Source organism: Scyliorhinus canicula, chromosome 2 (genome assembly GCF_902713615.1).
Source record: "Scyliorhinus canicula chromosome 2, sScyCan1.1, whole genome shotgun sequence".
Lineage (NCBI taxonomy): Eukaryota > Metazoa > Chordata > Chondrichthyes > Carcharhiniformes > Scyliorhinidae > Scyliorhinus > Scyliorhinus canicula.
In genome coordinates, this window is record NC_052147.1 from 152,804,657 (window position 1) to 152,821,683 (window position 17,027).

General features: G+C 53.5%; 2 protein-coding genes across 6 annotated transcripts in view; one reads left to right on the forward strand and one right to left on the reverse strand.

The window, feature by feature from the left end:
- Positions 1–12,372, forward strand: part of LOC119959801 — a 114,853-nt gene extending 102,481 nt beyond the window's left edge. For all 4 annotated transcript variants that reach the window (XM_038787898.1, XM_038787900.1, XM_038787909.1 and 1 more), the window contains 5 exons: positions 187–491; positions 2,342–2,541; positions 3,494–3,666; positions 4,733–4,952; positions 11,895–12,372. In XM_038787898.1, the coding sequence (XP_038643826.1) occupies positions 187–491; positions 2,342–2,541; positions 3,494–3,666; positions 4,733–4,952; positions 11,895–12,087 (1,091 nt within the window). In that variant the 3' untranslated portion in view covers positions 12,088–12,372. The remainder of the gene's footprint in view (positions 1–186; positions 492–2,341; positions 2,542–3,493; positions 3,667–4,732; positions 4,953–11,894) is intronic.
- Positions 12,373–13,995: 1,623 nt separating this feature from the next.
- The window catches only part of LOC119959829 (caspase-8-like), a 42,529-nt gene continuing 39,497 nt past the window's right edge, over positions 13,996–17,027 (reverse strand). For both annotated transcript variants that reach the window (XM_038787912.1, XM_038787911.1), the window contains one exon: positions 13,996–14,844. In XM_038787912.1, coding sequence (XP_038643840.1) covers positions 14,622–14,844 — 223 coding nt within the window. In that variant the 3' untranslated portion in view covers positions 13,996–14,621. The remainder of the gene's footprint in view (positions 14,845–17,027) is intronic.

The following is a 17,027-nucleotide window of genomic DNA, read 5'->3' on the forward strand; positions in this document are numbered from 1 at the left end:
TCCGGCATGTGGTCAAACACCTCTAGCCACTAATGCACTGTCAGTGACGGCCCTGGTCTGAACGACCCCTGACCTGAATCCCTCCAACACTCTCAATCACTTTTCACCAGCTTAGCCAGATGGAATTGAATGAACATCAGCCGATAACTGAACTCAAAGAGTAAATCAAAACTCTTGTTTGTTTAGGGAGACCTCGGGAGAAGAGGCTGCCGCAGCAGCGACACCTGTCCCAGCTCAAGCAGAATGAAGCCTCCAAACCGAGGAAGAAGAGAACGGTGAGAGGTGGTGGTAGTGGTGGTGAGGATGATTGGGACACACAATACAGCTCCGAGGATGGTGGGCCCCAGCATTCAACGAGGAAAAGGAACACCCTGACCTCAGGGTCAACAGACACGGCCACTGCTGCTGATGGCAATCCCAACTCTCGCTTCACTGACATCGCAGCTGGAGGAGCAGCAAGGGATCAGGCGAGATGGAGTGAAGGATATGGAGTAAGTGACACCGTGAGAAAGTCAGGGAGCATCTGAAAGGGAAAGAAAGGCTTACGCACCAGGGAAAGGATTAGGAGCTTTAAAACATAATAACGAGGAGCAGGAGTAGACAATTCAGCCCATTGAGCCCGCTTCACCATTCAATACAATCATGGCTGATCTCTCAACCTCAACTCCACTTTCCTGCCCGTTCTCCGTAACCCTTCAACCCATTACTAATTAAAAATCTGTCCATCTCCTCAAATTTACTCACTGGCCCGACATCTACCACACTTTGGGGTAGTGAATTCCACAGATTCACAATCCACAAGAGGAAGCATCCGCTCTACATTTACTTTATCTATACCTTTTGTCTTAAATATACCTCAATTTGATCTCCTCATTCTTCTAACTCCTAGAGAGTATGGGTCTAAACTGTTCAATCTCTCTTCATAAAATAATCTCTGGAATCCACCTAGTGAACCTTCAATGTCACTACATCTTTCCTCAAATATAGGGACCAAAACTGTGCACAATACTCAAGGTGCAGTCTCACCAATGCCTTGTACAGTTGCAGCAACAAATTTCTTACCTTCATACTCTATTCATTTAGCTGTAAAGGCCCAAATCCCATTTGCCTACCTTATTACCTGCTGTACCTGAATACTAGTTTACTAAGATTCATGCACAAGGACACCCAGATCCCTCTGCACTGAAGCACTCTGACGTTTCTCACCATTTAGGTAATAAGTTGTCTTTCCATTTTTCCGACCAAAATGGATAACTTCACACTTATCCACATTAAACTCCATCTGCCAAATTTTGGCCCACTCACCGAACCTATCTATATCCACCCTGCAAAATAGTGAGGGGGGTTGGATCATGTGGGATGTTAAAAAGGATCAAACTTAGCTTAATCTGCTTCAAACCGGCCTCATTTTGCTTTAGATTGTACCTCCATTTTAGATACAAGTGTGGTCGGCCGGCTGAGTTGCCCAGACCTCGGGAATCTCAGCAGCAGAAAGGAGTTGTCGACAGCTGGATGCAGCAAGGTTAAGTTTCTTTCCAGCACTGCTTGTGGGCCAAGAGGGACACGAATGCCTCCCCACCAATGCCCCTGAGCTTACTCTGAAACTACTCCCGCAATTGAACCCAAACCCTTTCCCCAAACCACAATCTCCTACTGGTCTGTCGAATCCCTCCCTCCGTCCACCGCTCGTCGGGCTTTCTGATCTTTCTGCCACCCTGGACTCCAATTTCCCTCCCTCCTCCAGTCCGCAATCTCACCACCCCAACCTCACCACGCGCTCCCCAACCCCACCCGGGACCTTTCTTCAGGCTGACCCTGAAATGATCTCCCAACCCCACAGTCTCGGCATCATTGACTCCTCCTATTTCCGCCTCCGTACCTTTGCCTGACTCCACCCCTGCTTCAGCTGATCTGCTGCTGAAAGCCTCATCCAGACTCGACCATTCCAACAGACTCCTGGCTGCTCTCGCGCATTCTACCCTCTGTAAACCTGAGGTCATCCAAATCTCTGCTGCTTGTGTCTTAACTCACAGAACCTGTCCTGTGGAGCAAAATTGTTTTGCAATTCTCCTGTGAAGAAAGTGCTGTACAAATATAAGTTGTTCTTGAGATACGGACCGATATTCTTCCTGGTAAAAAAGAAAAGCTGTCCGAAGAGCCACCAGAGGAATCGGCCGCTCCGATGGAACATGTCACAGATACCCAAGGACCAACCTCAGGCCTTCTCGTTCAGTCTCCAAAATGGGCCAAAATCCATTTCTCCTCAGCAAGTGTGTTAAGATCTAGTTGGAGCTTTTTATAGGGGGGGTCACATGCTTTAACTGCCTTTGTGTCCAATTAGGAAAGCCATGAGGTCCCACAGGGGGCCACACGTGGACCCGGGTCAAGTTACCCCACGAGGTCAGGGAGCAGCAAGCTGGCGAATGAGCAACGGCCCCAGGCGGTACAGCAGGATCGCGGCGAGCAGAGACAGCGGGAGATGGAGCTACGAATCCAACAGGAGCTGGATGATGATCGGAAGCAGAAAGAGCAAGCAACCAGGTAGCAGGAGCATACAGACGGGGATAAGTGAGGGTTTAAATCATTGCTTGTCAGGTTTGTACCGCAGCTCAATATTCTCAGTCCGAGGCGCCTGCAGGGGACCTGGAGCTAACAGGTTGCACCAAGTAGGTGGGGCTAGCGAGGGACCTTACCCAACTCTGGAGTGTTCAGCCTCTCATGGAACTCGGGGTCAACTGGGAGCCCCTTTCCTCCAGTGCTTGCATATCCCTGCAACAGTGCAGAGACTTCCTGGAGTACTGGCTATAATTCTGGCCTGTAAATTAACTCTCTCCCTGTCTCTATAATTCAAGATCTCACTGTATTGCTGAAACAATTAAACATGTTTTTCATCTTGCACCCATCAAGACAAACACAAGAATGCCAAATTTCAAAGGAAGCAGCAATTTATACCACATGATTGGTTAGCATGCCAACTCTGATTGGTCAGGGCAGCACGGTGGCGCAGTGGGTGCCTCACGGTGCCGAGGTCCCAGGTTCGATCCCGGCTCTGGGTCACTATCCATGTGGAGTTTGCACATTCTCCCCGTGTTTGTGTGGGTTTTGCCCCCACAACCAAAGATGTACAGGCTAGGTGGACTGGTCACACTAAATGGCCCCTTAATTGGAAAAAAATTAATTGGGTACTCTAAAAAAAATTTTTTTAAACTCTGATTGGTCAAGGTGTTGCCATGTAGAATGCACCAGGAAGCGATTATTCCCCGCACTTGTATTTAAGAGTACGATGCCTGGACATGTTCCTTTTGCCTGTAGAGGAGAGTTGGCTGTTTCGCCTCTTCCATTCCTAAGGAAATATACAGGAGTACATTTAAACTGGCGCAGCAACATATTATACCTCTGTCCACCAACTCCCCCCTCAACACCATAGACACAACGCACAGGGTCCCACTCCGACAACCCAGTCACATGTCTGGACTCCATTTGTGATCCACAGCAATAAAAGGAAACAGACAGAGAGCGAGGCAATGCAGCAGCAGGAGGTAGAGCAGAGCCGACAACATCAGGAGCAGCGGGAACGGGAAAGGAAACACAGGCAGCAGGAGGAATATCGGAGGAAGGTTCAGGAAGTGCAGCAGAGAAAGGAGAAGGTTCTGGCAGAGAGAGCAGGTGAGTATGTGGCTGCAGCAGACATCAGCCAGAGGCCTCCTCCATCAATCACAGCTCCAACACTGCCTTCAGCTGCCATTGAGCCATCGCGTAGTGTACAAGAACCAACACTGAGACACACACTGACCACAGTACCGGACAAGAGGAATCATTCCCCATTAACCTGCAGAGCCACATGAGAGAGAGAGAGGGATCTGGAGCAGAGGAGAGCGAGGAGCAAGAAGGGGATCTGGAGCAAGGGGTGAGAGAGAGAGAGGGATCTGGAGCAGAGGAGAGCGAGGAGCAAGAAGGGGATCTGGAGCAAGGGGAGAGAGAGAGAGGGATCTGGAGCAGAGGAGAGCGAGGAGCAAGAGGGGGGTCTGGAGCAAGGGGAGAGAGAGAGAGGGATCTGGAGCAGGGGAGAGCGAGGAGCAAGAGGGGGGTTCTGGAGCAAGGGGTGAGAGAGAGAGGGATCTCGAGCAGAGGAGAGCGAGGAGCAAGAGGGGGTTCTGGAGCAAGGGGTGAGAGAGGGATTTGGAGTGGGGGGGAGAAAGATGGAGACAGAGGGACCTGGAGCAGGGAAGAGAGAGAGAGAAGGGGATCCGGAGCAAGGGAGAGAGTGGGATCTGGAGCTGAGGAGAGAGGTTTCTGGAGCAGGGGGAGAGAGAAGAGGGAGTTAGTTAGTGGAGCTGACAGTAATCACAGGCACCCAGAGTATAGGGAAAGCTGAATTCCCCTCACTAAACCCTACTGCTTTACTCAGATAGACAATGCTACAGGTGGCTTCCGGGACATGTATGGAAAGGCCCATCAGGGTTAGGCTAGCAGACAGGAAACGGGCTGGTCACACGTGTCCTCTATGTGACAGTCCTGGAAATTGTGTGTGGGATCGGACTGTGCTCTGATACCCTCACTGTCACATACAGAGCCGAAGCTGGCCAGCTTGTAGTTCTGGAGGATACTCGGTGCCTTTAGATATACAGCTCAGACACGCTGCAGCCATGACAGTGAGTGAAGCAATGGGGGTTTGACTGGACGGTGCACACTGTGTTAAGAACCTGTCGCTCTTACTTTGCTGTATCATCAGAGGAGACAGAGAGATTACAGAGAGAGCGTCGGAAACAGCAGCAGGAGGAAGAGGAACTGCTGAAGGGAATGGATGAACCACAGAGACAGGAGTACTTCAGAATGAAACAGATTAAAGAAGAGCAAGAGAAGGAAGAACTAGCCGAACAACGGAAGAAGGAGGAAGAGAGAAGCGAGATTCTGATGAAGGCGGTGATGCAGGAAGCAATGTTCCTGTTGCGGTGAGAGTCGCAGCGTCTGAAACACACACACAGCGCTGTATACACAGGCTGGACCCAGACACAGCGCTGTATACACAGGCTGGACCCAGACACAGCGCTGTATACACAGGCTGGACCCAGACACAGCGCTGTATACATAGGCTGGACCCAGACACACAGCGCTGTATACACAGGCTGGACCCAGACACAGCGCTGTATACACAGGCTGGACCCAGACACACAGCACTGTATACACAGGCTGGACCCAGACACACAGCCCTGTATACACAGGCTGGACCCAGACACACAGCGCTGTATACACAGGCTGGACCCAGACACACAGGCTGGACCCAGACACACAGGCTGGACCCAGACACACAGGCTGGGCCCAGACACACAGGCTGGACCCAGACACACAGGCTGGACCCAGACACACAGGCTGGACCCAGACACACAGGCTGGACCCAGACAAAGCGCTGTAGACACAGACTGGACCCAGACACACAGCACTGTATACACAGACTGGACCCAGACACACAGACTGGACCCAGACACACAGACTAGACCCAGACACAGCGCTATATACACAGACTGGACCCAGACACACAGACTGGACCCAGACACGCAGACTGGACCCAGACACGCAGACTGGACCCAGACACACAGACTGGACCCAGACACACAGACTGGACCCAGACACACAGACTGGACCCAGACACAGCGCTGTAGACACAGACTGGACCCAGACACACAGCGCTGTACACACAGGCTGGACCCAGACACACAGCGCTGTATACACAGGCTGGACCCAGACACACAGGCTGGACACAGACACACAGCACTGTATACACAGACTGGAGCCAGACACACAGGCTGGACCCAGACACACAGCGCTGTATACACAGGCTGGACCCAGACACACAGCGCTGTATACACAGGCTGGACCCAGACACACAGGCTGGACCCAGACACACAGCGCTGTATACACAGGCTGGACCCAGACACACAGCGCTGTATACACAGGCTGGACCCAGACACACAGACTGGACCCAGACACACAGACTGGACCCAGACACACAGACTGGACCCAGACACACAGACTGGACCCAGACACACAGACTGGACCCAGACACACAGCGCTGTAGACACAGACTGGACCCAGACACACAGCGCTGTAGACACAGGCTGGACCCAGACACACAGGCTGGACCCAGACACACAGACTGGACCCAGACACACAGCGCTGTATACACAGACTGGACCCAGACACACAGCACTGTAGACACAGACTGGACCCAGACACACAGGCTGGACCCAGACACACAGGCTGGACCCAGACACCGAGCGCTGTATACACAGGCTGGATCCAGACACATAGCGCTGTATACACAGGCTGGACCCAGACACACAGGCTGGACCCAGACACACAGGCTGGACCCACACACAGCACTGTATACACAGGCTGGACCCAGACACACAGACTGGACCCAGACACACAGGCTGGACCCAGACACACAGCGCTGTATACACAGGCTGGACCCAGACACACAGGCTGGACCCAGACACACAGGCTGGACCCAGACACACAGCACTGTATACACAGACTGGACCCAGACACACAGGCTGGACCCAGACACACAGCGCTGTATACACAGGCTGGACCCAGACACACAGGCTGGACCCAGACACACAGACTGGACCCAGACACACAGCGCTGTATACACAGACTGGACCCAGACACACAGACTGGACCCAGACACACAGACTGGACCCAGACACACAGCGCTGTATACACAGACTGGACCCAGACACACAGACTGGACCCAGACACACAGACTGGACCCAGACACACAGACTGGACCCAGACACACAGCGCTGTAGACACAGGCTGGACCCAGACACACAGGCTGGACCCAGACACACAGACTGGACCCTGACACACAGCGCTGTAGACACAGGCTGGACCCAGACACAGAGCGCTGTATACACAGGCTGGACCCAGACACAGCACTGCATACACAGGCTGGACCCAGACACACAGCACTGTATACACAGGCTGGACCCAGACACACAGCACTGTATACACAGGCTGGACCCAGACACACAGCCCTGTATACACAGGCTGGACCCACACACAGCACTGTATACACAGGCTGGACCCAGACACACAGCCCTGTATACACAGGCTGGACCCAGACACACAGCACTGTATACACAGACTGGACCCAGACACACAGCACTGTATACACAGGCTGGACCCAGACACACAGCACTGTATACACAGACTGGACCCAGACACACAGCCCTGTATACACAGACTGGACCCAGACACAGCGCTGTATACACAGGCTGGACCCAGACACAGCGCTGTATACACAGGCTGGACCCAGACACAGCGCTGTATACACAGGCTGGACCCAGACACAGCGCTGTAGACACAGGCTGGACCCAGACACACAGCACTGTATACACAGGCTGGACCCAGACACACAGCCCTGTATACACAGGCTGGACCCAGACACACAGGCTGGACCCAGACACACAGGCTGGACCCAGACACACAGGCTGGACCCAGACACACAGGCTGGACCCAGACACACAGACTGGACCCAGGCACACAGACTGGACCCAGACACACCGCACTGTATACACAGACTGGACCCAGACACACAGACTGGACCCAGACACACAGACTGGACCCAGACACACAGACTGGACCCAGACACACAGACTGGACCCAGGCACACAGACTGGACCCAGACACACCGCACTGTATACACAGACTGGACCCAGGCACACAGACTGGACCCAGACACACCGCACTGTATACACAGACTGGACCCAGACACACAGACTGGACCCAGACACAGCGCTGTAGACACAGACTGGACCCAGACACACAGCGCTGTATACACAGGCTGGACCCAGACACACAGGCTGGACCCAGACACACAGACTGGACCCAGACACACAGCGCTGTAGACACAGGCTGGACCCAGACAGAGTGTACTGCCAGCCCAGACTGGACCCAGACACGTGGCGTTTGGACCCAGACGTGCAGCACTGTAGCCACAGACTGGACACTGACTCACAGCACCGTGGACCCAGCCACACGGATCCCTGTAAAGCTTGTTACACACACACAGCCCTGTAAACCCAGACACACACAGCCCTGTAAACCCAGACACACAAAGGGCCCTGTAAACCCAGACGCACACAGGGCCCTGTAAACCCAGACGCACACAGGGCCCTGTAAACCCAGACACACACAGGGCCCTGTAAACCCAGACACACAGCCCTGTAAACCCAGACAGACACAGGGCCCTGTAAACCCAGACACACAGCCCTGTAAACACAGACACACACACATCCCTTAAACCCAGACACGCACAGGGCCCTATATACCCAGACACACACACAGCCCTGTAAACACAGACACACACACGGCCCTGTAAACACAGACACACACACATCCCTTAAACGCAGAGACGCACAGGGCCCTGTAAACCCAGACACACGCATAGCCCTGTAATGCCAGATACACACAGGGCCCTGTAAACCCAGACACACACACAGGGCCCTTTAAACCCAGACACACACACGACCCTGTAAACCCAGACACACACACAGTGCCCTGTAAACCCAGACACACACAGGGCCCTGTAAACCTAGACACACCAGGCCCTGTAAACCCAGACACACACACAGGGCCCTGTAAGCAAGAGACACACAGGGCCCTCCAAAGCCAGACACACACAGCCCTGTAGAGCCAGACACACGGCCCTGTAAACCCAGACACGCACACATGGCCCTGTAAACCCAGACACACACACAGGGCCCTGTAAACCCAGACACACACACACAGACCTGTAAACCCAGACACACACAGAGGCCCTGTAAACCCAGACACACACACAGGGCCCTGTAAACCCAGACACACACAGGGCCCTGTAAACCCAGACGCACACAGGGCCCTGTAAACCCAGAAACACACAGAGGCCCTGTAAACCCAGACACACACACAGGGAACTGTAAACCCAGACACACACACAAGGCCCTGCAAACCCAGACACAAACACAGGCCTGTAAACCCAGACACACACACAGGGCCCTGTAAACCCAGACACACACAGGGCCCTGTAAACCCAGATACACACACGGCCCTGTAAACCCAGACACACAGCCCTGTAAACCCAGACACACACAGGGCCCTGTAAACCCAGATACACACAGGGCCCTGTAAACCCAGACACACACACGGCCCTGTAAACCCAGCCACACACACACGGCTCTGTAAACCCAGACACACAGCCCTGTAAACCCAGACACACACAGGCCCTGCAAACCCAGACACACACAGGGCCCTGTAAACCCAGACACACACACACGGCCCTGTAAACCCAGACACCACAGGGCACTGTAACCAGACAACACAACAGGCCCTGCAAACCCAGACACACATAGCCCTGTAAACCCAGACACACACACAGGGCCCTGTAAACCCCGACACACACACAGGCCTGTAACCCAGACACACACACAGGGCCCTGTAAACCCAGACACACACACAGGGCCTGTAAACCCAGACACAACACAGGCCTGTAACCCAGACACACACACAGGGCCCTGTAAACCCAGACACACACAGGGCCCTGAAACCCAGATACACACACGGCCCTGTAAACCCAGACACACAGCCCTGTAAGCCCAGACACACACAGGGCCCTGTAAACCCAGACACACACAGGGCCCTGTAAACCCAGACACACACACGGCCCTGTCACACCCAGACACACAGCCCTGTAAAGCCAGACACACACAGGCCCTGCAAACCCCGACACACCAGGGCCCTGTAAACCCAGACACACACACACGGCCCTGTAAACCCAGACACACACAGGGCCCTGTAAACCCAGACACACACACAGGCCCTGCAAACCCAGACACACATAGCCCTGTAAACCCAGACACACACACAGGGCCCTGTAAACCCAGATACACACACGGCCCTGTAAACCCAGACACACACACAGGCCTGTAAACCCAGACACACACAGGGCCCTGTAAACCCAGACACACACAGGGCCCTGCAAACCCAGACACACACACACAGCCCTGTAAACCCAGACATACACACAGGGCCCTGTAAACCCAGACACACACACACAGCCCTGTAAACCCAGACACACACACAGCCCTGTAAACCCAGACACACATACAGGGCTCTATAAACCCAGACACACACACATGGCTCTGTAAACCCAGACACACACACAGGGCTCTGTAAACCCAGACACACACACAGGGCTCTGTAAACCCAGACACACACAGGGCTCTGTAAACCCAGACACACACAGGGCCCTGTAAACCCAGACACACACACATGGCTCTGTAAACCCAGACACACACACAGGGCTCTGTAAACCCAGACACACACACAGGGCTCTGTAAACCCAGACACACACACAGCCCTGTAAACCCAGACACACACAGGGCCCTGTAAACCCAGACACACACAGGGCTCTATAAACCCAGACACACACACGGCCCTGTAAACCCAGACACACACAGGGCCCTGTAAACCCAGACACACACAGGGCCCTGTAAACCCAGACACACACAGGGCCCTGTAAACCCAGACACACACAGGGCCCTGTAAACCCAGACACACACAGGGCCCTGTAAACCCAGACACACACAGGGCCCTGTAAACCCAGACACACAGGGCCCTGTAAAACCCAGACACACAGGGCCCTGTAAACCCAGACACACACAGGGCCCTGTAAACCAGACACACACACAGGGCCCTGTAAACCCAGACACACACAGGGCCCTGTAAACCCAGACACACCAGGGCCCTGTAACCCAGACACACACAGGGCCCTCTAAACCCAGACACACAGGGCCCTCTAAAGCCAGATACACACACGGCCCTGTAAACCTAGACACACACACAGCCCTGTAAACCCAGACACACACAGGATCCTCTAAACCCAGACACACACACACGGCCCTGTAAACCCAGACACACACACAGGGCCCTCTAAACCCAGACACACACACAGCCCTGTAAACCGAGACACACACAGGGCCCTGTAAACCCAGACACACACAGGGCCCTGTAAACCCAGACACACACAGGGCCCTGTGAACCCAGACACACACACAGGGCCCTGTAAACCCAGACACACACACACAGCCCTCTAAACCCAGACACACACACAACAGCCCTGTAAACCCAGACACACAGACAGGGTCCTCTAAACCCAGACACACACACACGGCCCTGTAAACCCAGACACACACACAGGGCCCTCTAAACCCAGACACACACACAGCCCTGTAAACCCAGACACACAGGGCCCTGTAAACCCAGACACACACACACAGCCCTCTAAACCCACACACACACACAGGGCCCTCTAAACCCAGACACACACACACAGCCCTCTAAACCCAGACACACACACACAGCCCTGTAAACCCAGACACACACACAGGGCCCTGTAAACCCAGACACACACACAGGGCCCTGTAAACCCAGCTGTGGCCTTGTTAGTTCCACAGGTGCTCTTAACTCCAGCTGCCTTTAAATATGACCTGACCGCAAACTTTTCATTCGATGGGACATAACCCCAAACTTTTTGCATGCACCATTTACCCAATCCAAATCTCCTCCACCCACCAATCCCCCTTTTCCTGCCAATCACCTCACCCTCCGCAATCCGTCCTCTTTCCAATTAATCCCATCTCTCCTCTCTAGCCTGGTTCCTACTCTGTCTTAGGTCTGGCCCCCCACCCCCCCCCCCCCCCCCCGGGGAGCACTGCCCTGTCTCCCCCCCCCCCCCCCCCCCCGGGAGCTCTGCCCTGTCCCCCCCTCGCCCCTACTCCCCCAGGCCTCTCCCTCACTGATCCCATCCCCTCCTCTCTGCTTGATACTAACTGTCTCCTGTCTTCCTACAGTGAGAAGGGGTTGATGCAACGTGACCTAATGTTGTCTCGGAATCTCTGGGTGGAATTCATCGGTCTTGAGAGAGCTCAAAACATCACCAGGCCCTGGGTCTTCTCTTACGTTGAGCTGATCAAGTTCCTGGGTCTGGAGAGGTCTATCGAGGAGGAGATTGAGGAGAGCAGCCCGAGTGGCCAATTGGACTGAGCAACAAGGATCTCTTTGCTGACCAGACAACTTGGAGTTTGAGGGGGAGGTTTGACTATTCCCATATCAGCCAGATATACTGGATTGTCCGCCGGTGGGATGCTCCGTTTTGCCGGCAGCCCGGGATTTTCCTGACGGTGTGGGATTGCCTCACAATGGGAAACCCCATTGACCAGCCGGTGTAACGGAGAATCCCGCCGGCGGGGTGAAACTGAAATGTGGCGGGCGGGACGGAGAATCCAACCCCTTGGTTTCTTTGTTAAATACACATGAACAAGTACAGAATTATACGTGTACGTGTTTTTTCTTTATTAATTAGATATGGGCATCGCTGGCAAGGCCAGCATTTGTTGCCCATCCTTAATTGCCCTTGAGTGGCTTGCTAATCCATTGCAGAGGATGAAATGAAAAGAGTTAATCACACTGCTGGCGTTTGGAGTCACATGTAGCCAGACCATAAAGATGGCACGTTTCCTTCCCTAAAGGTTTCATTTATTGAAATTAAATTTCCCAATCTGCCATGGTGGGATTGGAACCCTGGTCACCAGAGCATTAACCTGGCTTCTCTGGATTACCAGTCCAGTGCCAATACCACAACACCACCGCCTGCCCATGTTCACTTATACACACAAATACTTGCACACTGACATGAATACACATATGAAAGCACATGCAGATATGCACACGTATGTGTATGCACCTGCACAAATAGATGTACACACATCTACACATATTTGCATAAACACACATATATACACACAACACACATATGTGTATCAGTCGCACACAAGGTAACTCCTGTTTGGAAGCTTGGGTTTTGACCCCTTCTCCCTGGTTAATGGGCACTTTGTAAAAGTGGCAAATAAGTGGAGGGAGTTGGTTTCTCCTCCAAAGTGGAATGTCGACAGGTGATGACACACAGCAAAAGTCAAGTAAAGCACTGGCTCGAGATGTAGGATCTGTGTGGTGCAGCAAATGAGAGTATGGTGTAGTTGGGAGATTCGCCATCGCCTATCCCACTGTCTGTGGAGCAGTTGATGGGAGTATATCCAGGAGGGTGTTTCAGCAGCATCAGAAAGAGATACAAGAGGACTGGTCCAGTGCGGTTGAGGAAGCAGTAGCCCCTCTTCGTGGGGTGGCACAGTGGTGAGCACTGTTGCTTCACAACTCCAGGGTCCCAGGTTCGATTCCCGGCTTGGGTCACTGACTGTGCGGAGTCTGCACATTCTCCCCGTGTGTGCGTGGGTTTCCTCCGGGTGCTCCGGTTTCCTCCCACAGTCCAAAAATGTGCAGGTTAGGTGGACTGGCCATGCTAAATTGTCCAAAGGTCAGATGGGGTTAGGGGCTAGGAGTGGGGGAATGAGTCTAGGTAGGGTGCTCTATCGGAGAGGGCCGGTGCAGATTCAATGGGCCGAATAGCCTCCTTCTGCAGTGTAGGGATTCTATGATTCTATACATATACACACATATATAGTCATATATATATACAAACACACACATATCTATACACACGTATATTTATATATATATACACACACACATTATATATACAAATGTATGTACAGACATACAGACGAAGATAATTCAAGGACAGGTGGTATTGTCTCCCAATGTCTCACACAAATGGAAGAAATTAGAGAAATGGAAGATAGCCATGAGGTGCTGAGAGCTGCAAAGGTTGAGAGTGAGAGAGCAAAGAGCACAGAGAGAGCGTGAAGAGCAGAGAGTGAAGAGCAGAGAGTGAAGAGCAGAGAGAGGGCGAAGAGAGGGAGAATGGTCAGAGAACGACAGTGAAAACCGAGGGCATCGCACCACATCGTGAGTAATGGGGTCAGTCATGCAGATTTCAGTCAGCTAATAAATTTCAGAACCCTTGTGCCTATGTTTAAAGGAAGACACCATTCAAGGTTGTCAGTGGTACAATACTTTTAATGTTAATTGTTGCAACTTCAGTGAGAGGGACGTGGTCAGAATATAGCGGCTGCTGTCAGCTCGCTGGGCAAAGAATAGGGATCTGGTTCTGGATCCCTGTTCTTCTCAGTTCCAGTTCCTCCGCTGCCACCACTCCTCCCTATTCCACCCTTATGGGACAATGGGCAGCAGACAAGCAGGGGCTTGCGATGCTAGCCCTGGTGGAAAGACCTTGCCACAGGTGTAGCTGGGGAGAGCAGGCAGGATCCAACAGTGGCCCCAGGTTACCTCACTGCAGGAATGACAAATGCAACATTGGAGAAGGTGCCACGAAACCAAGAAAGTTCAATTTTCAACTCCGAGTCCCTCTGACTCACTACACTTGTTAAAATTCTTATAAAATGTAAAATATCTGCTAGAAACACAGCCAAGTTGATCGTAGAATAAGTCAGGTTAATAGTGTGATAACTCTTCATTGTGGCTCAGAGCAGACTGAAATGTAAGTCCAGTGCTCGAGTTAATCACCAGCACTGACATCAAAACAAAGAGCCTATCAGACCGAGAGGATTGCACTGTCACAACCCACCCACATTACCCATTCTTTCCACCCACCATCAGGGGCCTTAGTATTTGGGAATCCAGGAGCCTCCAGGAGCCATATTATTCCCAGTGCCGGAGTTGGCGCACAATAAGGAGTTTGTGAAATCGGTGAAGTTTTGAGTCACAGGGAAGGAAAGCTTCTTCCTGAGGGTATAACGAGGCTGTGGCATTTGCGTCTTGTCTTGTTTATCCTTCTTCCCGCTGACGTCCCTGTTAACGATGGTCAGAATGCTCAGCAGGTCCTCACTGACGGGGAATAATGAGGTGTTAGTTACACTCACTCCAATCATCACAGTCATTCCCAGTGACAGCACTAGGGCCAGTCCTGGCTGGGGCAGATACAGAATGGCAGATCTCTACACCCCCCCTCCTTCCATCCCCCGCTGCTATGCCTCTGCTACATGTCCCACTCTCCCTTTGTCTTCCACTCTCCCCAAATATCTCACTCTCACATCTCTCTCCATGTGTGCCCACTCTCTCTCTCCATGTGTGCCCACTCTCGCTCTCCATGTGTGCCCACTCTCTCTCTCCATGTGTGCCCACTCTCTCTCTCCATGTGTGCCCACTCTCTCTCTCCATGTGTGCCCACTCTCTCTCTCCATGTGTGCCCACTCTCTCTCCATGTGTGCCCACTCTCTCTCCATGTGTGCCCACTCTCTCTCCATGTGTGCCCACTCTCTCTCTCCATGTGTGCCCCACTCTCTCTCCATGTGTGCCTCACTCTCTTTCTCCATGTGTGCCCACTCTCTCTCTCCCCATGTGTGCCCACTCTCTCTCTCCATGTGCCCACTCTCTCTCTCCATGTGTGCCCACTCTCTCTCCATGTGTGCCCACTCTCTCTCCATGTGTGCCCACTCTCTCTCCATGTGTGCCCACTCTCTCTCCATGTGTGCCCACTCTCTCTCTCCATGTGTGCCCCACTCTCTCTCCATGTGTGCCTCACTCTCTTCTCCATGTGTGCCCACTCTCTCTCTCCCCATGTGTGCCCACTCTCTCTCTCCATGTGTGCCCACTTTCTCTCCATGTGTGCCCCACTCTCTCTCTCCATGTGTGCCCACTCTCTCTCCATGTGTGCCCACTCTCTCTCCATGTGTGCCCACTCTCTCTCTCCATGTGTGCCCACTCTCTCTCCATGTGTGCCCACTCTCTCTCTCCATGTGTGCCCACTCTCTCTCTCCATGTGTGCCCACTCTCTCTCCATGTGTGCCCACTCTCTCTCTCCATGTGTGCCCCACTCTCTCTCTCCATGTGTGCCCACTCTCTCTCCATGTGTGCCCACTCTCTCTCCATGTGTGCCCACTCTCTCTCCATGTGTGCCCACTCTCTCTCCATGTGTGCCCACTCTCTCTCCATGTGTGCCCACTCTCTCTCCATGTGTGCCCACTCTCTCTCTCCATGTGTGCCCCACTCTCTCTCCATGTGTGCCTCACTCTCTCTCTCCATGTGTGCCCCACTCTCTCTCTCCGTGTGCGCCCCACACTCTGTCTCCATGTGCATTCCACTCCCTCTCTCCATGTGCGCCCATAACTCTCTCTCTCCATGTGTGCCTCACTCTCTCTCCGTGAGCGCCCCACTCTCCGTATGTGCGCCCACTCTCTCTCTCCATGTGCGCCCAACTCTCTCTCCATGTGTGCCCCACTCTCTCTCTCTATGTGTGCCCCACTCTCTCTCTCCATGTGTGCCCCACTCTCTCTCTCCATGTGTGCCCCACTCTCTCTCTCTATGTGTGCCCCACTCTCTCTCTCCATGTGTGCCCCACTCTCTCTCCATGTGTGCCTCACTCTCTCTCTCCATGTGTGCCCCACCCTCTATGTGCGCCCCACTCTCTATGTGCGCCCCACCCTCTATGTGCGCCCCACTCTCTATGTGTGCCCCACTCTCTATGTGCGCCCCACCCTCTATGTGTGCCCCACTCTCTATGTGCGCCCCACCCTCTATGTGCGACCCACTCTCTATGTGCGCCCCACTCTCTATGTGTGCCCCACTCTCTATGTGCGCCCCACTCTCTATGTGTGCCCCACCCTCTATGTGTGCCCCACCCTCTATGTGCGACCCACTCTCTATGTGCGCCCCACTCTCTATGTGCGCCCCACTCTCTCTCTCCATGTGTGCCCCACTCTCCATGTGCGCCCCACTCTCTCTCTCCATGTGCGCCCCACTCTCTCTCTCCATGTGCGCCCCACTCTCTCCATGTGCGCCCCACTCTCTCCATGTGCGCCCCACTCTCTCCATGTGCGCCCCACTCTCTCCATGTGCGCCCCACTCTCTATGTGCGCCCCACTCTCTATGTGCGCCCCACCCTCTATGTGTGCCCCACTCTCTATGTGCGCCCCACCTCTATGTGCGCCCCACTCTCTATGTGAGGCCCACTCTCTATGTGAGCCACTCTCTGTGTGGCCCCACCTCTATGTGCGCCCCACTCTCTATGT